At 42.8% G+C, this 26,876-nt stretch overlaps 3 protein-coding genes across 3 annotated transcripts; 2 read left to right on the top strand and 1 right to left on the bottom strand.

Annotated features, from left to right (window-relative positions):
• Positions 1-63: 63 nt before the first annotated feature.
• hnrnpl (heterogeneous nuclear ribonucleoprotein L) lies at positions 64-10,433 on the top strand. The gene is made up of 14 exons (XM_034099319.1): positions 64-328; positions 854-972; positions 1,936-2,173; positions 2,539-2,624; positions 2,743-2,839; positions 2,926-2,998; positions 7,050-7,085; positions 7,304-7,372; positions 7,456-7,706; positions 8,060-8,181; positions 8,283-8,484; positions 8,563-8,620; positions 9,670-9,765; positions 9,895-10,433. Exons 1-14 carry the CDS (start codon positions 245-247, stop codon positions 9,951-9,953), a joined length of 1,590 nt encoding a protein of 529 aa, XP_033955210.1. The 5' UTR covers positions 64-244; the 3' UTR covers positions 9,954-10,433.
• A 91-nt stretch (positions 10,434-10,524) lies between these two features.
• LOC117458289 (interferon regulatory factor 2-binding protein 1-like) lies at positions 10,525-16,116 on the top strand. Its single transcript, XM_034098669.2, has 2 exons — positions 10,525-13,675; positions 15,140-16,116. Exon 1 carries the CDS (start codon positions 11,878-11,880, stop codon positions 13,648-13,650), a length of 1,773 nt encoding a protein of 590 aa, XP_033954560.1. The 5' UTR covers positions 10,525-11,877; the 3' UTR covers positions 13,651-13,675; positions 15,140-16,116.
• Positions 16,117-16,166: 50 nt separating this feature from the next.
• On the bottom strand, positions 16,167-26,156 carry micu2 (mitochondrial calcium uptake 2). Its single transcript, XM_034098670.2, has 12 exons — positions 25,930-26,156; positions 25,459-25,588; positions 25,226-25,257; positions 25,055-25,130; positions 24,531-24,578; positions 24,218-24,300; positions 21,714-21,764; positions 21,515-21,612; positions 20,561-20,732; positions 20,374-20,482; positions 20,131-20,288; positions 16,167-16,611 (listed from the first exon to the last, which is right to left on the bottom strand). Exons 1-12 carry the CDS (start codon positions 26,122-26,124, stop codon positions 16,510-16,512), a joined length of 1,254 nt encoding a protein of 417 aa, XP_033954561.1. The 5' UTR covers positions 26,125-26,156; the 3' UTR covers positions 16,167-16,509.
• Between the last annotated feature and the right edge of the window lie 720 nt (positions 26,157-26,876).

Consider the following 26,876-nt stretch of genomic DNA (forward strand, 5'->3'; position numbering starts at 1 on the left):
TGACGCTCTGCACCATTTAAGTGGAAATAATTACATATATGAGCACCCTGGCCAGGTGGCGGTTTCATGTGAAAAGTTCGAGATAAATGTTGTTTCCATCTGCAGAATAACATGTGATTTCAGGATCATTTGAAAACACTTTACTTTGGGTAGGCCAACGTAAAATCAAGTCGTTGAGTAAAACTCAGTTTTCCCACAATTCCTGAACGCAGCATTTGCACGGCACAGCCGGGGACAGGACAACATGGCTGCTGCTGCAGGCCGATACTTCGGAGAAGGTGGCAGAGCAACGAAAAGACAGAAAACTGAGGACGGAGGAATGACAACGGTGGGGCTCTGCCTTTGAACTTGATAGCTATTGTTTTATTTTTAACAAAATGTGTTAGGTTCTGCTTTTCTGAGATATGAATGTAGCATGACAAAGAAGCTGTCAGTGCTTATCAAGCAGCTAGCAGAAGGCAGAAGCTAGCCGGCTGTGTAGCAAACCAGTTCACTGGAACTCTGAGCTAAAACAACGCATCATCGAATGTGCCTAAATAATATTGTATAGCCATATAGCGACACATAAATAATGCAATTGTCCGTAGCCTACTCCTACAAACAGGTGCACCTTATTGATAAGTTGGGCAAATATAAATAGTACCGTTAAATGTCACACCCCTTAAACGTTGATGGTATGTTACCTCAATGTTAATAACGCTATTCTGCAGCACAGTACACGTTATTATTCAGGACTCACTGACTTGGGCTGCTATTTTCTAACTTGTTTTACCGGTCTGCTGCTGCTCCATCACCTGTCCAGCAGCGGTGGAAGTATTTTTGACCCCAGAAGCATCATGTTGTGTGTTTACAGGAGGGCTACGATGACCCACATAAACCGCTGCCCTCCCTGGTGGTGCACATCAGGGGCCTGGTGGACGGCATCATGGAGTCTGACCTGGCGGAGGCCCTGCAGGAGTTTGGGGCCATCAGGTAATAACAGCACCTGTACTCTGGCTCTGACTACAGGAGTTTGGGATGATTAATACCCGATTCAAATATCTATATTAGGGGTAGAACTCAATGTTCTACCCACATGATCTGGTAGTATGAGGGGTTTACAGATGCAGACCCATCTGTGCTCATCATGTATGATATAAAAAGTAAATCTGAAATTGCTCCTCATGTGGGTGATGCAACCCAATATCAAAATCAGTTATGGTTGTAAATCTCCTGTAGGCTGGGCCTGCTGTAAACATGTGTATGCCTAACATGCTTTCACTGCATTCTTCAATGATATGTTTCTTGGTGCAGTTATTCAGATGTAATGTGTGAACAATCACGATAACCCGATAAAAGCACTCTTTAGACACAAGTTGACTTCTTATCTGTGCTGACCACCAGGCTATAAGACTGCTGAACTCCGAGTTTTCACTTACAAATGTTTATAGCACATTCATCTGTTTACAGTCCACCTATTTATATATTATTACAATATACAGTATTTTATTCCACTGTACAGTAAATAATTTTACATTCCGTTTTATCTTATTTATTTACAAAGTTTACATATTCATTTTAATTGCACCATTGTGTCACTTTTATTATTTTCTGGCACTATTTTTTGTATTTTAATTGTTGCTAAGCTGTAGCTGTTTTGCATATGAAAATAAAACCTTTGAATCGTGTGCCATACTGGACACGAAGCATACCAATGCACTTTACATGGGAACTGCAAGTCAACAAACATATTCAACTTGTAATAATTGTTGTCATCGCTTTCCTATAACAAGGAATCCATACTTTCAATTATATGAAAAATGTACCTTAGTGGTGGTTAAAATTGAGATAGTCAAAGTCTGTGCAATAGCAATGTGACTCATACTTTAACCAATACATTTTCAGTGATCTAGTTTATAGGTGTTATAATCTTTCTCTTACAATATGTATTCACAGTTATGTGGTTATGATGCCGAAGAAGCGCCAGGCCCTGGTGGAGTATGAAGACACGAATGGCTCCTGCAATGCCGTCACGTACGCTGCAGAGAACCAGGTTTACATCGCGGGCCACCCCGCCTTCATCAACTACTCCACCAGCCAGAAGATCTCCCGGCCAGGAGACGCCGACGACACCCGGAGCGTCAACAACGTGCTGCTGCTCACCGTCATCAACCCCATCTACCCTATCACCACGGTAACTGCATTATAAAAAGAGTATATTGTTCACATCATCATATAGTAGGCAGTATATATTATAACAAAAGCAGACAGGATTATTAATGAAATCACTGCATATAATAGGGTTTGCAATTAACATTTGAGTTAGTGTAAGTTAAGAGGTACGATGACCATCAAACGGTACATTGTGTTCCCACTGCTTTCATTGAACCTGATATCGCAAACTAATGTAAAAACAGCATCAGCATGATATACAAATGCAAATATTGTGTATCTTCACATTTAGTTTCCTTCATAAAGTATACTATACTAAAAATTGCAATAATCAAGTGTATTTCTATATCTGGAGGTCGATATGAAAGTTTCTGTGTGTCTCTGCAGGATGTGCTCTACACCATCTGCAACAACTGTGGTCCCGTCCAGAGGATCGTCATCTTCCGAAAGAATGGTGTTCAGGCCATGGTGGAATATCCTTTCTAAAATGTGTCTTGTTAATTGGACATATTCTTTTACATGTGGATGCACTATAATTGACAATATGTTGATGTTATATTATCAGACCTCACCTTAACTTCCTGCCTCCACATTTGATTCGGTCCAAAGCGCTCAGAGAGCCAAAGCCTCGCTGAACGGAGCAGACATCTACTCTGGCTGCTGCACTCTAAAGATTGAGTATGCCAAGGTAAGTGTGCGGCCCTGTCCAAGCAACATGTGATGTTAGTGAGAACATGCTAGTTTTGATTTGTGGTGATCCAATCCCATTCACAGCCAGCGCGCCTTAACGTCTTCAAGAACGACCAGGACACGTGGGACTATAGCAACCCCAACCTCAGTGGCCAAGGTAACGCAGTCCCCAACCTTCGCTCCCCCCTTTTCTTTCTCTTTTCCTCCCGTTCCCCTGTTTGGGGTGGTTAGGGTTCTCTGCCTCCGGGGGTATTGCCTCTGATCACAGATGAATGGTTTCCTTCACCGTTTAGCATCTTGTTCACAGGCAGTATTCCTGTGATGCCTTCACTGTCTTCATGCATTCTCTCACCACACAGCGGGCTCCAAGTAAGGGCATGAGGAGCGACCTCAAGGGCAGCCAACCATTACCACAGGTTCATGCATGCAGCCGTCACAGTAGAACACATAGGTGCACTACTCTTCACAGGTTCACATTCCCCACAGAGCATGTCACAGCTACACAACCTCACACGCCTGCCGACTGCACAGACAATCACACCCGTTAGCATTCCTTCAAACATAGTGGAGATTTGATCATAGTTTTTATTAGACATTGCACTAGCAAGCTGATATGACTTGTGAGAGCACTTCTTTTGTTAAAGGTCCCATAAGCCACTTCTGCGATCTGATACAGATACCAGGCTTTTATCTATTCAACGTGTTTCCAGCAGGATAGACCTTCATAACGGGAGGGCTGAGGGTAGTTGGGTCATAAACACAATAATCAAGGGCTTAAGTGTTTTGGTATGTTTTGCTTGCCGATATTAAATATGGAACGACAGATTGAAACGATAACATCCTTCCTGTCCTGGGATCTTTGAATGTAAAACATACATTAAAAACACACTTTATAGTGTCATCGACATTCTTCAGCTTTCAAACCTGTATTTTAAGTGTCAACACTTCAGTTGTTATAAGACTTGTTGATTACCTTTAGCAAACACCAGGCCATGTTGACATAGGTTTCTAAGGCATTGTTTTTCAAATGGGTTTGTTATTTACTGCTAAAATGGCATTGTATGCGTATACATCCACGAGAGAAGCTTTCTCCGCCACTTTGATGACCACAATGCAAAATACAGCTAAATGCAAGTTGGCAAACGGCTCATGAGGTTTCAGGATTTGAGATGGAGCCGCAATTCATATCTGCCTTAAATTGTGTGGTGAGCAATACTTGTTACCACTGAGGACATTGTTGATTGTCTTTGTTTTTGTTGGTAAATTGACGTAGGGGTTTTTCTTGTACACATCCATGACGACAACATGTACATCTCCAGTGTTATACAGGTGTTTGACATTCTAGAGTTTGTGCTGCCTTACGAACCCAAAGGTACTCCTTGTGTCCTCACTGTGCGACTCATTCAGGCTTTACCTCAGCCTCTAAGCAGACACAGCGCCTCCTACAGCTACAGAGCAACAGCACCCACAGCCACAGCTTACGTATATCCGCTCCGTGGCATACATCGGACACAGTGGGGCAACAAATACCGGAACACAACCTCAACTCACTACTTCCCTATTCCAAGTCCATCATCACCCCTATCTCCACCACCTGACATGGGAGACTATTTGACTTGTGGTGGTGTTCATTTCAGTTTGAGTGACAGAAATACTCCAAGCAAACAGACACCTCGCATATCCACCACAGACTGATAGATTGACAAGCATCCACCACCACCTCTTTACCAGTACAGCACATCTGCAGAGCCTGAGGAGTCACAATACATTGATGATGAGGGCGGGAGTCCCGTGTGGTGGCCCTTGGGATGAGCCTGCCATAACACAACCACAGGGGACCACAGAGGAGTTTCATACACACTAAGCCCAACCAGGGAACAGACGATACCACACGCTAATACCGCTCGTCTCTCCCTCGCCGTGCCGAACACAACCACACAACGAGCTGAATATCCAAGGCAACACACAGCTGAAACGCCACGTCAGCACACGGACACGCAGATATTCCAGATGACTTATTGTCAAGCACTAGATGCCTTTTGACTTTGCAACAGGCTGACCGCTTTTAAACCACAAAAGCAAGCGTAACCCGATCATCCATTTTTACACGAGAAGCAACATCCACCAAGGGGGGGCCTACGAAGACACAAGCATCAAACACCTATCAAGCATACAAGCACAGATGCAAACAGATTGAAACCCTTTCCTAAAGCTTTCTACATGTATGGACTGGTGTTGTTTCCCCCCTGTTCCTTCTTCCCCATGTCCCTCCTCTCTGTGATGTTCTTGTGTTGTTTCTGCGTTGTTTCATTTTCCCTTTTTTTTTTGCACCGGCCTCTAGCGATGCCTCTCCCGCCTCCCGAGTGATGCAGGTTTGGCTCAGTGACAGCCCTTTCTCAAACGGTGCACATGTCCTGCTTTGTGGTCAGAGCACGGTAAGCTGGGAATGAGCCTCGACAGCAACTTTCAAAACAAAACCGGCAGCAATCAAAACCAAGCATGGCTGTGTGGATGTGCTTTTCTCTCTGGTGGTGGGGATGCAAGGAAGGGAAGGAGGAAGAAAAGACTGAAGAGGGAGAATGAGTTGAGTCAAGAGGTTGGCGGGTAGCATCGTTGCTGAAGACTGCCCCCTACCTGCCCACTGTGTCCCATGCTCCATGTGTGGTGCTGTAAGTACTCCACAAACGAATGCATAAACTGACTTAATGGTTCTTGTGAAACTGAATTGTTGAGCCAAGTTGATAAATCAATAAAACATTGGCCTATAGTAACACCAGAAAACTAATTTCACAAAATTAAAAGTTCTTAACTCTAACTAATAATAAAAAATGTTTAATTAGAACTCTATATGCTTTACTACTTCATGTTGCGTTGCAAGCAGGTGCATGGCACCTTTCATAAAGAACAGGACTGGAAGATACTCTATCATTTACAGAGCACAGGGCAACCTGAGGCAGAGACCCTCTGCCTTTACCTTAGTATCCATGGGAAGACTTTTTTTTATTGTATTATATATATATTTTATTATATTTGTACGTGGATTTTGGTCGTGGTGCTGTTTTTTTATTTAGTTTCAGCACTGTTTGTTTGTTCAAGTAAAGGTGAAATGCAGCTGCTAATAATAATAATTAGGGTCATATTTCTGTTCACTTCCTAAAGGAATACAAAGGTAATAGAATTTATAGAATTCAAATGTTATGATTAGTGGAAATGTCAAAGTAGTACTGGTTTTGGAAGTAATGCACGTCATTAAAGTCCCCTCATTTGGGGACCACGTCCACATCTGTTTTGATGCTAATCGGCTCACTTTCCATGGCGTTTAAAGCTCAATCCGACTAAAAGGGGTTGCTGTTGCAGCGGAGAAGGTGAACTGTTTTTAACTTAACTTAAAATCAAGCATGGAGAATGTCTGTACTTACTTTTGGGTGACTTTAAGTGCACTCTTTGTTTCTCCACAGATGCAAGTTATTGGGCAAAACACAAATGTGAACTTTATACTGAAATGGGGAGTCAGACCCTATTTTCCAATGTTTTTTATTAAGATTTCAATCTAAATAAAGCACATGGCATAATTGGTTTTCTCGCTCAATCACTAGTTACGTTTATCATAGTCAGGGGGGTTCTGACCATATGGCGTACCTTGACAAAGCCTTGTGGCCTGCCACATTGGTGGAGCGTCTAAAAGTCCATTAACTGACTCCCTGTCCCCCCTGTCCGCCTGTGTACCGGGGGAGGGTCTGTCTTTCGGGAGCGTTTGGTATCGTCACTTGTTTACATTGGCTCACATTGGCTCCACCATTGCCTGCTCCGAGGCTACCGTGGCAGCTGACACGGATGGAAAGGGTTCCGAGCGCCACCAGCCCTGTGAGATGACGTGGTTCACTCTCAGACTTTCATCAATTTGGTTCAATAACATTTGGAAAATCTAGGAGCCAAGTCTATACTTTGGGAGTTATCCTTTCTGTTACACCATGTCGTCTAGTCAACACTGATGATGATGATTCATTTAGGATGTTATGCGTCTCTCATATCCTTGTTTGTAATGCCTGTAGAGAGTTATTAAAACGTGCTCATATCACTGACACATATTTGTCTCTCTGATCTTCCACCAGAATGATTGTAATATGGGATATGATATGATGTTTATACACATTTCTACTTTTTAATGTTTATTTGGATTTGACGTGTGTGTATGTGTACCTGCACAGATGCTGATGGGGAAGGCAATTGGAACAATTCACAAGGTGTGTGTGGTTGTCCTGGGATAGCTAATAAGAGGTCTTTTATAAAACTTAATTGAAAGCTATTTTTCCAAATCACTGCTAAAAAGAAATCTCCATTATGTCACGTATTAACACTTAACATGCCAGGCCCCTCTGTTGCATGTCAATCACATCCTCGCCCCTTAGTACACAGTAGGTGAGGAACCTGTTGATAGGCAACTGTTATTTTACCATTTTAGATCCCAATGCCAATCCCAACAAACGCCAGAGGCAGCCCGCTCTTCTGGGAGACCACCCACCGGATTACGGTAAATATCCCATAGACGTTTATAAGGAAAGGATCCCATTCCAATACTGTATCTGTGCCTTAAATGTGTTTTCTCTGGTTAAGGTGGCCCTCAAGGAGGTTATCATGGCTACAGTGAAGACAACTACGGGCCCCCTCCTCCCCACCGCATGGGGCCAGGTATGGGTGGGCGTGGCAGGGGTGGCCAACGCTACGGCCCTGGATATGGACCCCCTCCCCCTGAGTACGGGCCTCATGCTGACTCACCAGTTCTAATGATTTACGGCCTTGAGCCGTCCAAGGTCAATGCCGACAAGGTCTTCAACATCTTCTGTCTCTATGGCAACGTAGAGAGGGTGAGTGACGTGATGCTGACGGAACACCATTGGAACTGAAATAATTAACGTCAACCAGGGGCCGAATGTTCAGTTTAATGTTAAGTGTTAGAAAAAGAAACGGCAAAAATGAATTGATTGACGGATTAGTTATCAGTCCTTTTTTATTGAGCGGTTGATCGCTCATTATATTTTAGAATGTGTGACAAAAAGGCAAACTGAAGACATCGCCACGCCTCTGAGAACTTGAATTTAGAAGGTAATCAATTAAGAAACTCATTGACCGACCGGTGATGAAAATACTTGTTTTTTGCAACAGTAGTTTCATACTGCATATGTGGGTGTTTCTCAGCTGGATCTTGTTCTACCTTCAGATTAAGTTCATGAAGAGTAAGCCCGGAGCAGCAATGGTGGAGATGGGAGACTGTTACTCTGTGGACAGGGCCATCACCCACCTGAACAACAACTTCCTTTTCGGACAGAAACTCAACGTATGGTAAGAGCAACTGTCCAAACTATTACCAACATTACAATTCACATCTTGTATTTTTTTTTAAATGGGCTGATGTACAACCTCGGTCTCTCTTTCCTTGGCAGTGTGTCAAAGCAGCAGGCCATTGTGCCGGGACAGTGCTACCAGTTAGAGGACAACAGCAGCAGCTTCAAAGATTTCCACGGATCCCGCAACAATCGCTTTACCTCCTCAGAGCAGGCGGCAAAGAACCGAATCCAGCACCCGAGCAACGTCCTGCACTTCTTTAACGCACAGCCCAACATCACTGCAGAGATCTTCAACCAGGTAGAGAACCACCAGGGTTTTATATTTGGCTTTTCACACATCGCCTCAAACTTCCACTAAGACCTCTGTTCTCTTTAGGTCTGCGATGAACTAGGAATTAAGTGCGCCTCAAGTGTGAAGCTTTTCACCGGAAAGAGTGAGTATTATGAGTTCCACCATGCCCTGTAGTATATTGTGATTTTTTTGCTAATCATTTTTTATATATATTTGAAAAAGGTAAAGTAAAGTAGTCCATATGTGTAAATACAATAATACAAAAAAACACAACATTTCTAAACTGGCGTGTATCCACTGCAGGCCTCGCTCGGTTTGGTTAGGCCTTATTAGGCCCGGCTCACTTTAATGCTGTGTTTCCATTACAGTTTAGGAACTGGGGCAGTTACTATAGTAACGCAGTGTAGGCGGAGCCGTGACGTCATATTCAATGAGAGCCCCAGAAAAACAACACAGCCGTTAGCTCTTAGCACTCGGAGCTCACAGCTCCTCGTATCTGTTCAGAAACTAGACTAAAGTTAAACAAGTACAAACCACAGACTGCCTGTGTCATGGCGAATACAGTCGCTGCTTTATTTATGTATGTATAGGCCGTTGCTGTGAGTGTGGACTGTCGGAGCATATATAACGTTAGCTTAGCCAAGCTACATTTAGAAAACACGCATTTTAAAAGGGTTTTTCGCCTGCCGTCTGTCTGCAGACTTGTCAAAGCATTAATTCATGGTTTTTACTAACCGGTATCAGTATGTTGTTACTTCGGCATCATTTTGAAACGTGTATTACAATTAAATCACGGTCAAATATGTTCATCTTGTTGTAGTTGTAGCGCCCTTGCCAGCGATTCTCTCTAGTTTAGCATACTCGGCCTGGTTGTTCCTGGCCCTAGAACCACGATTTAGTCGGGCCAGAAAAAGGTGAAAAAGTAGCCCCGGGCCAAAACTAGGCCAAGTGGAAACGCAACCAAAAACGGGCCCCGCACGGCTCGGCACGCTTAAAGCGAGCTACCCGCTGCAGTGGAAATGCGCCATAACCGTACAGGGAACTGTTAGTGTATAGCAAACCCCATCTTACTTATACAGATCTGTTACAGTTTTAGTTTAAAGTATTAATACTATATATACTGTATTTATAAAGATTAACATGCAGTGTTTTCTATTACACTAATCTAATTTAAGCATTTTGTGAACACAGGTGAGCGAAGTTCCTCTGGCCTTTTGGAGTGGGAATCCATCAACGATGCCATGGAAGCCCTAGCTATGATTAACCATTTCCAGATGAAAAACCCTAGTGAGTTCTTATTTTGTTACATAGATATAGAAAGATGTTTTAATAAAAGCTGGTCATGTAGACTTATGATGTATTTAACATTTTATAGCCTTTACATTTACCTTTGTTTTGCTTTCTTTTTTCTTCCAGGTGGGCCTTACCCTTACACACTGAAGCTGTGTTTCTCAACCACCCACCATGCCAACTAAATACTCTCCCCTCTTACTATTTGTACAATTTGTGTCTTTGCATATAGTTTACCACAGTTCTGGTTTCACCTCCCATTCAAACATTCAATCAGTATTGACAAAAACTAGAACTGATGTGCTTTAGAACATGTTATTTAAACCATGTTTTTGTATGATTTATTTACATTTTTTCAATTTATTTTGTACTTTCACAACACTAGTTTTTAATAACCCCTCACTACCCTGAAACATACATTTAAATGGGGACAATTTCTTTTTAAATCAAGTGAAGAGTAACCCTAGTGTGAATGCTGATATAACCTCAGTTCACATTTCAGATTGTTTGTATCTTTCATAATTTCTTCACTCTCGACTGGTTAACATCAATTCACAGGGATATCAGAATGTGTACTGAAGTGGTCAGATGCCTTCTTATGCCATATTTTAATACCTGGAGTAGAAGAGTATCACTATGAAGATTAAAGGATGGGAGATATGAAAGAGTTGGTCATCTGTTTAGTTACTGTCAAGATTTTAATGTCAAGTTGTCATTTTTTGTAATTAATTCTGGAAATATTACTTGGTCTGGAAATACTGAATTGACTTACTAATTATCTGTTTCAGTTTACCACATACCATCTATACACAGGCTTTGAAGCACATTTAAACTGCATTATTCTCAGTATTAGGGTTTAGTTTCACAAGTGGAAGATATGAATTAAAGCTAGAAAAATAATTGCCCTAAATAGACCTATTTACTTCCATATTCACCTAAAGTATTTAGTAAAAAGCATGTTAGTAGAAGCACATCCAAAATAATCCCCTTATATGAGAGCCTATTTTTTACTAACCACATTATATTTTAAGGGGCCGCCCTATTATGCTCTTTTTCAGGTTCAGGTTGTGTCTTCTTGGGCCTCTACTGTGACATGTTTCTGTGCTTTAATGTTCAAAAAGGTCTTTATTTATCTGCTCTGATTGGTTAGCTGGCCACCGTTTTGTGAATGGCCAAGAGACGTGTCAGAAATGTCCCGCTCCTTAGCCTATCAGGTACAATGTGTTGAAGCGCTAGCCAATATAGCAAGTGTTACATAGAGATGTCACTATGTTAAGGGAGTAAACAAAGGAGTCCAATAAAGGCTTTTCAGAGAGTGTGTGGGAGAGAAACTCCATCTGAAGGGAACACATTCATTGTAGCCTTTGCAGACCAGTTACATGCACACAAGCCTGTACAACAATACAGGAAAGGGGAAAGCCGAGATGACATCAAAGTGACCATTTATTGTTCAGTTGCTTTTGTTTGGATTATTTGTTTGCTGCTTGCATACATTTATGATGTTTGTGTAACATTACGTTTCCCCATTTCGTTTTTTTAAGGGGGGATTTATTGTTTGGGAAAATGTCAATTTCCCTGCCCAATTTAAAATATTAAATCAAATACACAAACGTGTATCTCAGGAATAGGAAGTGCTATAACCGAGCTATCATTTAAAAGCCGATGCCAGCAACTCCAATAGATCAGTAAATACAAAGTTGAATTCCCCTCCTACCTGTTTACAATAACCTGTCTCATTAAGCCGCTGTGTAAACCTTCAGTTGTTCCTACAGCATTTTATCATGAAATACAAGGCACAATAATGTGTCGTCAGGAAAGAACTACAACTCCCAAAGTGCCCTGGGCCACAGCCGCCTAGGTGTTTCCGGTGTCTTATAACATTTTACTTCCTTCCACACAGACCGACACGAACAAATCGAGAAAGAAGACGTCGCTAACTTTAAAATACCGTCGCTAACGGTGGTGTTTTGATCTGGTAGTTCGTAACATTTCCACTCTAAAAAATGCGCCATGTGGCGAGTGGTGTGTAAGAAGTGAATCATTGTTAAGAAACGTAGATTGTAACGTGTAGGCCTCCGAAGAAAGTTTGGTCGAGGGCCTGTAAACAACATGTCCTCCGCCTCGCAGCCTTCCTCCAGACGGCAATGGTGCTACCTCTGCGACCTGCCGAAGATGCCCTGGGCCATGCTGTGGGAGTTCAGCGAGGCTGTGTGCCGGGGATGTGTTAACTACGACGGGGCAGACAGGATAGAGCTCCTCATTGAGACTGCCAGGCAGCTGAAGAGCACACACGGAGTTTTAGACGGCAGGTCCCCCGGTCCCCAGCAGGGTAAACCCAGCTCGGTCGGGCCCCTTGATGCAGGGCGGCAGCATGGAGAGCGTATAGAAAGGGGGAGGGGTGAGTACGGGGTGTCTTCTCGTCTCCCAAATGGCCTGCACAGAGCTGACGATGTGGGCTCGGAGGGCAGCAGACAGAGCCCGAACACCCGCCGGGCTATAGTCGGGGCAGTTCCTAGTCTTCATGGAGCAATATCTCATGCTTTGATAGCTCAGGGGTTAGTAGCAGCCCCTCATGGGCTTCTGACCCCCTTATCAGGCTCCAGAGCTGGGGGCACACCAATTGCAGCTGGCCCTATTATGGGAGACGGTGGCAGAAGGCAGGTTGTGTCCCTGGGTGTGGGAGCTAGCACCTCAGCTCTGGTGGGTATAGATCCTGCAGTGTGGAGGAACAATGAGGTGATGGCAGAACTGAATGAGGTGGCTCGCAGCCGGGTTGAAGGCTGGTCAAATCGCCCCAAAGCAGTCAGGGATGTTCTTGTTGCTCTCAGCAGCTGTGTCCCCTTTAATGTGCGCTTTAGGAAAGACCATAATCTGATGGGTCGTGTTCTGGCCTTTGATGCCAGCACAACTCCAGAGTTTGAGCTGAAGGTGTTTGTGGAGTACCCAGCTGGCTCTGGAATGATCTTCTCGGGGGTCCCTGACCTGGTCAGGCAGATGTTCCGAGACTCAGCCAAAGATGCAGGTAAAGCGGTGAACTCTGGGCTACGCTATGTGGAATACGAGAAGCGGCAAGGCACTGGGGACTGGCGTGGGTTGTCTGAGCTGTTGAATGATGGTGTGCGAATGTTTAAAGAGCCCCCCATTCCAGAGGTCCTGCCACAGCCAGATGCAGGGTTGCCTATGGCAGCAGCTGGCCGCCCTGCAGCAGCAAAGAACACCCCCCGGCGTCGCAAGGCTTCTCCGGGCTCTGAGAACGGAGAGAGCGAAGGCAGGCCTGATCACCCGGCGAGAGAGCCCTGGCCACGAGGTGCTTACTCGGGCATGGAGCCTCTTCCTGGCATGGCTGCCCCTCAGGAGGGTCCACCCCGCCTGCACAGCCAGCCCTCACCCATCTCAGCGCTCATGGGAGTCGCAGACAGCCTGAGCTCCAGTCAGATGGCCAGAGATAGCCCCAGCATGTCCACAGCCCATTCCTCCTCAGCTGGGCGTCCCACCAGCAGCAGCCCATCCACTTCCTCCACCTCCGTCTCCCAGGCAGCCTTGGGTCAGGGTTTGAGTGTGGGGGGGCCGAGCACCAACGCCAGTGCTGGTGAGTCTACGAGCAGCTCTCAGGGCACCCTGCTGTGCTGCACCCTCTGCAGAGAGCGCCTGGAGGACACTCACTTCGTCCAGTGTCCGTCTGTCCCGCACCACAAGTTCTGCTTCCCCTGTACCAGAGGATTCATCCGCAGCCAGGGTCAGGGTGGGGAGGTGTACTGCCCCAGCGGAGAGCGCTGTCCCCTGGCTGGGTCCTCGGTGCCGTGGGCCTTCATGCAGGGAGAGATCTCCACCATCCTGGCCGGAGACGGGGACGTGACAGTAAAGAAGGAGAGCGACCCCTGACGTCTCCATCCTCTTGTGGTGAATGGTAAGCGGAAGAAGAAAGGGGTTATTTTCTGTGTAAATCAGGGTCAAATGTCTTTGATCAGTTAGCGCCACAGGGACGAAGACAATACATTGAATAACACAAATCTAAACTCCACAATAATAACCTTTCAGGTCGTCTTTGAGTCCTTTTGCCCTCTTAGTTTTATCAGCATAATGGTTCAAGGGGACGGCATCTTCTAAACACAGCAGCACACACAAAGGGAGGAGAGTCCTGAGAACCTTTCACAGACGTGTGGTCAGATTGGAGCTGTTTACAAAAGAGTGTTGTTCTGTGTGACATCTGTGAAAAGAGTCACTCAGATATATCTTAAAACACACGATGAATAACACTTATTGCAACATCTCGTCACAATGCTTAGTATTATACAAGCCTCTCAGCTGGCAGCTCTCGGAACAGGGAAATTAACATTGCATATATTTGTTTAACCTTTTTAAGAAACACGAGTACTAACTTTACTCGGCTTGTTCACACATGCAATGTAACTGACATTCCATAACACACCACTGACAGATGTGTGTTCTCTTCTGCAGGTTGTGGAGCAGAAACACATCGCATGTTATTTATTTAGAAATGTAGAACCCATGGATTTAGCACTTGATCACCTCTTCACTATTAAGACACCTCTAAGGAGGCGTGGCCTGCCATGGTGTCACGATACATCTGAATAGTTTGAAGCTGATTGAGATCATATTAAGGCGGGAAAGCCATTTCACCAGGTTTAACAGCCTCTGCTTGATGTGTTATGTCTGCAGTAGTTCAGGCTGAGCTGCATGTAAACACTTCCCTTAGCCGTGAGGATTATGCACCAGATGTGAGACTTTTATCACGTAGTTCTGTCCCTTCCGGCTATAACTGACCGTAATGCAAGTATTACAATCATGTGACCGAGAGGAGCAGCAGGAAGTCGTTGGATGAATGAACCTTTTTGTTTCTAAATTGAACGTTAAAATGAGTCCATGCTCAGGATGCTGAAGGTGCTGACTGGAACTCCACACGCGAGAATAGAGCAGTCTCATTTACAGTTCAGAGATGCATAATGTCTAATAAAAATATTCGCAATTTTTGTATATAAATTGTTAGATTATTTAGAATATGTATTGACATGTTTGACCTCCTAGCTGGATGTCGGTCATTTGAATAATGTAATAATGTATTCTGAACAACGTGACCTGGATCCAGATTAGCAGCAGCACATTGATGGAGGGTTAAACCAATGTTTAATTTAATTAATTTGTTGCTTTATTGAACTGTACTATAATCTTCTTCCAGTGTAGCGAGCAGCAGTGACGGTGAAACTGCACTTTGTCGACTGAACTCCACCCTCAAGGACTGAGCAGCCTGAGTGCATAGATGTTAAAATGTCCTATGGCTTTTCACTAGACCAGGAAGCTGTCCAGTGTTGCCCTGCTGTTTACTAACACCGTTTCTCTTCCTTTTCCACAGTGGATCAAACACTTTGAAAGCACTTCCCTATAATCTCAGCAGAGGGCCTCTGTGGCTGCAGCTCATCGTGTGTGCCTCTGAGGACAGAAGAACAGCTACACACACTGTTAACTAAGGACTCACTGATGAGGAGAGGGGCGTGTCCTCTGTCAGGACTCGTCACAGCTGGATCCTGACCAAACCTCTCCTTCATTACATTACATGTCACTCGTTAGACGCTTTTATCCAAAGCGACTTTCATACTGAACACTGTGGGCAATCCCCACAGGAGCACTTTGGGGTGAGGTGTCTCAGGGACACAACGACATGCTGACTGCAGCGGGGTTTGAACCTGTGACCCCCTGATCCCAACACCAGCGCACTATTCCACCGCGCCACACGACTCCCACGCCTTCAGAGCCCAGGATAGAAAGCACATGCTTGTTTTAGGAATGACAATCTATTTGGTCATTTGTGTTACTGTTATACAAGTTGCGTACTGTCCTAAACATGTGGGCGACAGCGATGTTGACAGATTGGACATTTTCAAAAAAACAAATGAATGTTCAAACTGTGGCAAAACCATTGGGTCCTTAAAGCCAAGGATTGAAAAAATGTAATCTCACATCATGTCTCTTAGGTATTCTCCTTATATTGTATGTCAAAATGTGAATTTACTTTCAATATGGCTATGTAATTTCTATTTTTGATACAATACAAATTTATATGCATTTGTTTATAGTGATAAGAAGACCAAAGATGGCTTCCTGCTCAATGTAATTTTATTGTATTGTAGCTGTATATGCTGTACTCACTGATAACCTTGGCATTGGTCACTAACTTGTTCATCTATCACAGAGGTAAGCTTGTTTTGTCTATTTACTTTACAATGAAATGTATGTTAAGATAATTAGCACCACAATCTTCAATGGTTAAACCACATACTCGTGATGTTAACCGGTCAATTCTACAATAAATTACAAAATAGTCATCGGTCATAGCTGGCTTATTCTTTGAGGCTCAGATTCGCAGAACATTATGGAGACTTTGGTACTTTCATAAACCTTTATTTGATAAGTATTTCACAAAAGAACATAAACCCCACACCGAGAATGCATCAATGTACCCAACAAGTCCGAGGCAGAGAAAGTGTAATGGGCAAAGGTTATTTAAAAGTGGTTAGATATTCTAAATACAAAATGCCTAATTAATCATAATGGGCAGAACAAACTGTAAAATATAATATTGTAAACACACAGCTAATATCACAATAGATGATCTGTAAACATTATTTTTTACAAAAGATAGTGGTGTAAATGCTTTGGTTTGAAATGTAGTAACTGAAAAAATATTGTTCACACCCCTTTTTTTGATTATACAGTCAGAGTGGTTCAGAAGGGGCACCCGGTGTCCCCCAGGGCCTCCTTAGCTCCCTTCAGGGTCTCTCGCTTCACGCATTTCCAGTAGTCGGAGAAGCCACTCTGGTGCTGCACCTTTGGGCAAGACAGAGTCATCACATCACACTTCTAACAGCAATCTGAGCACACAGAGCTGGTGCAGGAATGAGTTGGCATTTTCAACCGTGAATGTTTCTGTCAGATCCCTGAAAGAAGGTCCATGGTTAACACAAGCTTAAAGTTATCACCCGTCCCCCCCCCCTGTGTGCTATGAAGGTGTTTCTGCATGTAAACGGTCTGCAGAGTCTCACACCCTCAAAGTACACCCTGTAGGGAGTAAAGCTCTCACACAGGAAAGACCTGTCTGTGCTGCCCCAGAACGCCTCGTTGGACATCTCTCTTTTTCCATTTGTTTCTTCCGGGAACCAAAATGGACCAATCCGCGGAGCTCCTCACACACCAGGAGGGGTGGGACTGGGGACCTTTGTAAATGTTCAGCTAACAGGGAGTCCCCTGGTTGGTAACAGACGAGTTGGGATCGCTGAGAAATGCTCTCCGCAGACCCGTTCTCACAGCGTTTAGAAACCTTTTTCTTACTCAATATCAAGGGGGGCTGTGAGGGGGGGGGGGCAGGAGCTCCAACAAGCCGTTTAGGACAGAGAGTAAATACAGACTATACAGAGATGCTGTTTGGGAAACCAATGTGAGTTTGGAACATTGCACAATATAAATGTATTCTAGTCGCCCTCAACAATGGAATTAAGATCAGTAGAAATGGCCGTGACATTTTCATGTTTTGTTCTACAACATAAAATACGTCGGTAAATAGAGTGTGATGTATTTGTGTAGCCTGCCCCAGTAGATTAGCAAGAGCTAAAAAGGATTGGATTATGGAATATTGCAAAAATAACACGTCTATGATACATGTGATGTTCAGCAGGATAATCTCTACGTTAACACCACTTGGTTACAATCATACATGCAGCTGCCAGAAGTGAAAAGCTAACAGCTGTTTTTGAGACTCATAAGCCGCTTTCACACCAAGTACTTAGTTAGCTGACGTCACTTCGTCTTCCTCTGCTTTGGGTTTACCGGCAGGCCGCAAACAACTTCACGGCGTATCCATCACGTTTTTGTGTGAACGCGACATGAGGGGTACGAACGGAACTACAGGGGAAAGTAGGGGTACGAACGGAACTACAGGGGAAAGTAGGGGTACGAACGGAACTACAGGGGAAAGTAGGGGTACGAACGGAACTACAGGGGAAAGTAGGGGTACGAACGGAACTACAGGGGAAAGTAGGGGTACGAACGGAACTACAGGGGAAAGTAGGGGTACGAACGGAACTACAGGGGAAAGTAGGGGTACGAACGGAACTACAGGGGAAAGTAGGGGTACGAACGGAACTACAGGGGAAAGTAGGGGTACGAACGGAACTACAGGGGAAAGTACTCCGGTGTGAACGCGCCTATAGAAGCTTCAGACATTCAGCTTGATTTTGGAGAAGAACGTGAACATCTCTAAAGCTTGTGATAACAACATGTCTTCTTTCAGAATAACCAGTTACCTGTTGAAACACACATTGACTTCGAGATGAGGGACTTTCAGGTTTAGGACGCATTCCTGCACAACTTTTTATATATATATATATATACACAAAAAAAGTTGCACCGCCTTTAGCTTTGAGTACGGCATTACTAATACATTTCTTAACCCGATTTTTGTCGTTTCAGCAATCTCCTTTTTTCTCTTTGCTTGATGCAGGCCAATCATTTGCCCCTTCTGAAACTGATTAACATCCTTTCCACGACCACAGGAGATGTCTTCCGACATGGTTGCTTAAGAAATAAGAAGCTAAACACCACATTAGCTAGGGTTAAATAACGAGTTGCCAGCTGAAACATGAATCACTGCAGTAACTAGAAAATGTGTGTGAATGCTGTAAAGTTTAAACCGTGTACATTTGTTGCTGAATTTAGCAGAAAAAGCTGAATATGTTATTAGTTGAATGGTCTGTAGCTGCTTTCAGCTACAGAAACAAAGTCAGTGTGTTGCTGAACTTAGCGGAGAAATGCAGAAAAGTGAAATTATTTGAATCAAATTGTTACAGCTCAAATGCATTGCAATGACTTTGTTGAAAACTTGAAAGTGAAATGTTAAACTGGAAGAGTAGGACAATTAGTGAAGAAGCTTAATATTCAAAAGAAAAGGTTTAAAAAAAGTATAAACAACAACATGTATAGCCTTGATGTCCTGAAATAGCTGAATAATGTAATAGTTGAATGGTTTCTGCAGCTGAAAGTAGGCTGAAGGAGTTAGTTACATATCAGATGTAAGTAGTAGTGAATGCATTTGTATTAAGATGAGAAAAGAAAGTAAAAAGGCTTGGGAAAGCAGAAGAATATTTTGACTGCAGACTTTTCGACTAAAACCATACGTCACCAATAATGTATAAAATATGTGGAACCTGTTGAAGTCAGTATGAAGTCTCCATCAGACAGAAAAGAATAGGCTGTTAAAGTCCAGTGTGTTTGTCAGTGTTTGTTTCTGTGCTGAGCACCTAATCATAGCAAATAATCATAACACCTGTGTGAGCCCAGAGATCAAAGGTTTCAATCTGCCCAGCAACACCATGGTTACCAACTGCAGCACTGAGTCCCATTAAGAATGCATTGAGGATTATATCTGACAATTTTGCCACCTGTTCAAAAACTATGGCTCCTATCAAAAAATTAACAGACTGTGAGCATCAGGGAACCCCAATGAACTGATATGTTGTTTGCAGTTTGTTTAAAGTTTACTTCTCTCTGTTCTGAAGAAAAATCCGGAAATTGTTTACATGGGAGTCTATTCTATCTGTTTTTGTCTCTTCATGCCCTCAAGAGGCATTTTGTTTAATTTGTTTTCTTCATTTTTTTTTACTTTTCAACCTAGGAGAGGTTTTCCTACTTTTTTCATGAAAAATGATGTCCAAGGAGTGTCGGAAATTCAAGCTGTCCTCCACTCTGTTTTGAGATCAAAGCACTCTAAGCCTTAACGAGCTGCTCAATACACATATACTAATGTTAAAATCTGAAGAAAGCCTCTTTACCAAGCTCCGAACTAAGTTAAATATCTCAAAAAGATATCAAACATTTGAATATGAATTGAATAGCTGAAGGTCTTGTGATCATTTTAAAGTTGGAATGAAGTCTCTGGCTGAAAGTATGTGGAAGGAGAAGCATTTGGCGCAAGGTGTAGATAAAAGAGGATTTGAAGGTTCCTCCCATTGACTTCCAGTTTAAAAAGCTGAATATTTCAAAAAGCATGAAATATTTTGAAAAAGTTGAAAGTTTCCCATCGATTCCTGAACAGGCTGAATAGTTTGATATTTGAATGGTTTCTGTAGTTGAAAATAAACTGAAGTTATGGAGAGCCAAAATATTGGCTGAAATAATATAAATAGCATTCACACTAATAAGAATAAAGATTCGAAGAACTATAGTGGAATGCTATAAACAGCATTCGCACTAATTATCCAATTGAAGGCTCTTACAGATTTGCGTAGTTAAATCCAGTTGGTGACTTTTTTTCAGATGGCTATTGTATATAAATAAAAAGATGAACGGGCTCACCTTCAGGCCTCGCCGTATTCTGTCAGTCATCACTCCCATGAACTCCTTGTGGCTCAGGCACTTATCTCCATCCATATCAAAGAGCTTGAAGACAGTATCCAAAACATTGTCAGACAGATCGTGGCCTGTGGCGATCCTCACTGCTCGTTTGAACTGGGCTGCGATGAGAGGAAGGAAGAATGTGATCATCTACTGTCTGCAGTCTGAGAGAGAAATACCCACATGGTAATGAAGAGGCGTTACCCATTCCAACAGGCCGGTTGGCTCCAGTGACCAGTTTCATAGAAAAGGAAAAATCCTCCAGATTGTTGGTGAACAGACAGAAGGCTTTGAACTCCTCGAAGGTGATACTCTGCAAGACAACATTTCAGTCAACCAATAAACTAGATTCAATCTTTTCACAGAATTGTTGTGATGAAAGTCCTCTCACCTGGCCAGCAGGGATCCTCTTCCTCATGTTCTCCCAGTACGCCTCGTTGTCTTCTTCGTTGGTGTAGTGTAGCAGCCACTCAGCGAAGTCTTCTCTCCTCATGGTGTCCATACCTTTGGAGAACTGCAGGAACTCCATCTCCTGGACTTCAGCCTGCAGGTCTACCATGAACCTGAGGACACAGGGGAGAGGTCCTACTGAGGTTAGTGAGGAATGTGGTCACAACTATACCACACTCACTTTAAAGAAAGCCAAATACAGTTGAAAATGAAGCCATTCTTTACAATGAAGTCTATTTTATCCCTTAATATATATGATGGAGTCCAACGTCTGACAGAACTAGATTAATATCATAAGGAAGAATGATAGGCTGTTTCTGTTCTGTTGGACAGCGGCTTTCACTATTTTATAAATAGCAAGGTTTTCCTTGCTTTAGATACATGCTTCTAAATCAAGGAAATGCTCGAATGAAACCGACTTGTTTAGCAGCAATGTAACTTAAGTGGCTTCATGTTAGACGGTCCCTTATTAACATACTGCAAAACAAATAGAGCCCCGTAAGTGTAAAGCAATTATTTCCCAACTTTTATTATATACACCTCGGTCCGGAACCTCAGTGACCCTAATGGAAGGTTTAACCACTTTAACTACCTTTAAGTACACTAAGGCTGGAAAGCAAGTACACTCACATCACCAACATTACATTCATCACCACATACAACTTTTTCTCAAATGTATCTTGAATGTATGTACCTTAAAGTTTCTACTTTTGTTGCTAAAACCTTGAATTAATTGACTGTAATACTATTATATACATTAGTGTATTTTAAGTTACTCTTACAATCAATTTAGGTAAATGATTCAGTATTCTGTCAACACTGCAGACATTTCCAGTGTGTACCAGTGAAGACTCACACACACTGTAATGCAATGAGTGTGACTGCGTCTCTGTACCTGTGGAAGTCCTGATACTGCAGCTTGTTTTCTCCTCTCTCGCCAAAGAAGTAGGCCTGCAGAGTCGTGTTCACACCGTCCCCTTCGACCACTGGTTTCTGCAGACATCCAGGGAATGTACAATAAGCAGACATTACTCTCCAGTGATGCTGAAGATGATACCGACCCTGCTGAGCTTAAAGGGAATATGAACACCCACCTCTGTGCCTTGAGGAGCTCTCTTTTTACTGGTCCCAATGATTTTCTTCAGCTTCAGAAAAAACAGAACAGAAATATTAAGATATAGCTACCAAAACACATTTTATCAAAATGTCAAAATCCGAACAAACATCATTCTTCAATGTAAACTACCTAAAATAATAAGAGTATGAGAGATATAGCCTTCATATTCGTCATACATCGGACACTAAAGCAAATCAGAATAACAATCACAACCAGTTTTACACATACGAGGAATTTGCTTTGGTATAAGTAAATTCCTCTTGGTGATGACAGTCCATGCAAAGCTTCTCTTTAATTGTCCTTTAGACTTATGTCACAACATGAAATTATGACACAAGGTGCATAGCGTGCCAACATGCACTCTAGTAGCCTTGGTCCAGGCTAGAATTAGCACACTTTAAAGAGTCTTCTCACGCCGCCAGGTTGGAACAGCTACAAAAATGTCCTGTGACTCTAAATAAATGGATCACTGAGAGGGGCCATTTCTCAATGTCGAGTAAAGCTGCTGCAGAGCCACTATTTCAAGTATACTACGTCATCGAGTGGCGCTGAAGGACTGTTTAAATGCCCAGCATTCGGCGCCACTCGATGACGTAGTATACTTGAAATAGTCTTGATTTCCCCCCCGAGCATGCAAGATACAACATTTAAAGGTTGGGCCAAACATGGCCTTACATCATATTGCACATTTTTCAGCAAAGGAACCATGATCGATTTTCAAACACTAAAAAAACGATATGGATTGAATAACGGTGATTTTTTTAGATTTCTACAGGTACGCCACCACTACTTAAATAGTTCCCTGTTAGACGGCCCTTGAAAATCCTTTATTAATAGTTTTCACCAGCGCATCAGACACAGGGATGAAAGTAATCTCAAAACTTTACAAAGCTCTTCAAGATATTAAAAAGGAAAATACTTTCTATATAAAACACAAATGGGAAAATGAAACCAAAAAAATCCTCCATGACGAAGTCTGGACAAATGACTGTACTTTTCAATGGAAGATCTCCAGCTCAGGATGTTTACTTGGAAGATGCTGAGCAGGTACTTTTGCAGCCTGCTCAGTCATCACATCCTCTAGGGCCCCCCAGCTGCTGGAGGAAATGTGGTTCTCAGTTAGCACATCACTACCATTTCTTTTGGGCTTGCCCTTTAATAGTAACTTTTTGGCAAAAGATCCATTTAGAAATTGAAATAGTAGTTAAAGGTGGGGTAGGTCATTTTGGAGAAACCAGCTCGAGTGCGCTAGAATTTGAAAATACACAACCGGAAAAAATCTGCCTCTTCCTTCAGACTTCCTCACAGAGCCCCTCCTCCAACACACACGAACGCGCACATGACCAATGAGGGCACGAGATAAGTTTGTGCCCAGATGGAAGGCTGACAGGCAGGTAGGCCATCCAGTTACTTTAGCCGGGGCGGCTAAAATGATTGGTCGTGCTTTTTACAGCGTCACGGCTTCCACAGATGACTTTTTTTTATGTATTTATTGTCAAAGCATTTAAGATATTCATTGCTATCGGGATGTTAGGAGCATTTCATGGAATATAACAAAAAGTGTTTCTGAAATAAATGACATATCCCACCTTAAAAAGGAAAAAATCCCATTCAACTGGGACGAATGTCTATTTGGGCTCGTACATTCAATCCCCACAAACCTCAAAACAAAACAATTATTTGGAATTCTTACTGTTGCAGCAAAAAAAGCAATAACTAGAAAATGGCTCAAAGCGGACATCCCTTCTCTCGACAACTGGTACGACAAAATCCATGAAATGTATGCTATGGAAAGAATCACTTTCTCAATGAGGCTTCAGGAAAACACATTTGAGGAAATATGGAAAAAGTGGAGAGTTTACATATCGCAAAGACGTCCATCGCTTGTTTGACTGTGTTTCTATACACCGATTGAATGTATATGTATAGGTGTGTATGTATGGACACATGTATGTATGTGTGTGTGTATGTGTATTGTATGTATATGTGTAGACATTTGCCATTTCAAACAACCCCTGTGTACTTTTTCGTTTTTATTTTATTTTGACAAGATTTGTTTGCTATTTCATTTGTCCTTTTCGAGTCTCTAAAAATATATGATTTGAAAAACTGTACTTTTAATATAATGTGACCCCAAATAAATAAAGAATAAAAAAGAAAATAAATAGTGGCTCTGCAGCAGCTTCACTCCACATTGAGAAACGGCCAGGGTCTGACTCAGGCTGCAGAGGCATTCACATGACGGAGGACAACAATAGAGTTCCGTGCAGTGCAGCTCTCCCTCACCTTCACATGGGGCCGTGGTCCATACTTACGAGTGTGGAGCATCAGTGCTCTACGCAGCATTAAAGGAGCCAAGCCATGACACATTTAAATCCACACACGCAACAGAATCACATTTTGTCTTTGTTATGTTCAGTATTACTATCACATTATTTAAATATTTTCAACTAAAAAAAACTAAAATATAAGATGTCTTACCTTGAGAAATTCCTTTTTGTCCACCTGCTCATTGCCGTCAACATCAAGCATTTTGAAAGCAATATGAAATCCTATGTGCGGCTCTGAAACAGAAATGCAGTCAATAATCTGAACTCAGTCTGAATATTATCACAGGAATCAATGCACTTAGTAGGGCAGAGTAGCATTTCTCAACACAACCTGGAGGACAGTGTTGAGAAATACAAAATGCAATCAGGTTACCGACTCACTGAAATGTGCAAGAAAATGCAGCGTCACAATAAGTCAGGCAAATCAATTCAGCACAGTATGAATGAGAGTAGGGGCTACTTACTGGTCAGGATGGTCAGCAGGAACAGATACTCTGTGTAGGATATCAAACCTGCAAGAGACAAAGAAATGTACGCTGAATTATATTTAGGAAATAAAATAACCAATAAATATAAGGACGGAATTTGAAAACAAATACTAACATACAGATGTGAATTGTTCTTGTTTCAAAAGGCCCTATTGTGCTTTTTGGGGGGTTCCCTTTCCTGTAGTGTGTTTTATAGGTTTAAGTTCCCTCCAGAGGGAGTTTCCCCCCCTCCTTCTATTGTCTAGCGCTCCAAGGCTAAGGGGAGGGACATCTCTTAGTGATTGACCTATCACCACAGAGCCGGCCAGCTAACCAATCAGAGCAGACTGGGCTCTGGTTTCAGACAGAGGGTGAAAAGAGGTGCTGCAGCACAGGCAGTATGAGAAACATAAAGAGCTTTTTGAACATTAAAGCATGGAGACACGTCACAGTACAGACACTACATACTGATATGAACCTGAAAATGAGAAGATAGGGCCTGTTTAAAGTTTAGAACTTACCATCGTCTCCTATTGTCCTGAACAGTTCATTACCGGCCAGAGCTTTAGAGGCAGTGGCCAACATGTGGTTAACCTCCTGCAATAAGAAACAGATGACAACACAAACTGATGATCTTCAAGTGCTACTAGCTGTAGCTGACTCATTTACAAAATGTGAAGATGTTAACATACCTGTGTGGTTAAACTTTTCTTCTGCAGCTTTCCTACAGGAGAAGAAACCAAGTTGTGTTAATAAAACAACCAAAAACTTAATAAGGAACAGTGTAGGGCCTTAAATGTGTTTTTGTAAATGTATCCCGCATTTTTCGAGGGTTAATACCCAAGTGTTGCACTCAATATTTCCAATGATAGCACATATCATCCTGTGTTAACTGTCAGCAGATGATGGATATCAATAAGCTTACGGTCCACATTCTCCAGCATCACAGAGAACAGGAAGTCTCTCGGGGTCATGTAGGGCTCCTGCTCGTACACCACTGAGGCGAACTGGATGAACCGAACCTTCCTGGCTGAAAGAGCTGGAGCTGCTACTTCCTGAAACACAGGTATCAGAGAGCACCGTGATAATAAAGCAACATTAAGTGTGTGTGTGTGTGTGTGTGTGTGTGTGTGTGTGTGTGTGTGTGTGTGTGTGTGTGTGTGTGTGTGTGTGTGCGTGCGTGCGTGCGTGCGTGCGTGCGTGTGTGACAGCTGGGGGGCGTCAACATTAGCTGTCGATATAAGTGTACCTAGTATTACGCACTTACAGTACATATTAATATAGGTGTCTGGGTAACTTATCTTTAGCAGCTTAATATTAGACCAGACAGACACACGACGGATGGGTTTGTTCGACGACACAAACTTTAGTTAACTTTTATTAGGCGTGAACTCACTTTCGGTGCCTCGGCATGGACAGCAAAGGGCAGAGTCCTGTTAGGAAGATATTGGTAATAACAGATAAGCCCGGTACCGAGAACTGAGCCCACTATAGCGGGTCCGACAGCACGGTGCCGTGCTACAGATATCACAGACCGAGGACTCCTCACTGCGTTCCTGCAGACGGAGACGAGCCTCCCGAAAGCAGCCATGTTCAGGAAGGGAGCTGCAACTAAGCCACGCCCACATAGTAAGAGAACTCCATGATCACGTGACACGTCACCTCCGCCCCGGCAACATCTCCAAAATGTTCCGAATCCGAATAAATAAATGAAGAGACAAATAAAAACATACTGTCCACATCTATGCACCTAATTGTAATTGTTAAGATCCCCTTCAGTAATGTTTTAGACAGCAAAATACTCTGCTTCAAATACTAATTTGAGTAAGGCTAATAACTTCAATCTTAAACATTAGCCTACCTAAATAAATCTTTAAATTACATATAGGCTAGCTAGGCCTACCCCTCCTTCCTTATTCAAATATAAAGATAATGTTTAATTTCTCCAAATTGCCCTGTGCATCTTAACAGTAGCTACTGGAGTGTACATGTAGCTTTGGATAAAAGTGTCAGCTAAATAACATGCAATAGTAATAAGGTCCAAATTAAGCTGCTGGACACAACATATTTTCTTCCATTCTCAGTTGGCCATTTATCAGACCTGCAGGCCTTAAACTGTGTGTGAAGTCTCTTAATACTGCTAGTCCAGGTGATGAACTGAGATACAAGGTGAGGGCAGACCTTAGTGTCAAACTCACTCTCTGTATTATAAAAAAGAAAAACACCAACCAATGGGAATAAATGTTTATTGTTTACTACTGAAGAAGACAACAATCTACTTCCAGGTATAGAATGGCCATTGGAAACAAACCGTCATCTTGAGCTACAGGATCCATGGTTAAA

The sequence above is a fragment of the Pseudochaenichthys georgianus genome, chromosome 14 (assembly GCF_902827115.2).
Source record: "Pseudochaenichthys georgianus chromosome 14, fPseGeo1.2, whole genome shotgun sequence".
NCBI classification, from domain to species: Eukaryota; Metazoa; Chordata; class Actinopteri; order Perciformes; family Channichthyidae; genus Pseudochaenichthys; species Pseudochaenichthys georgianus.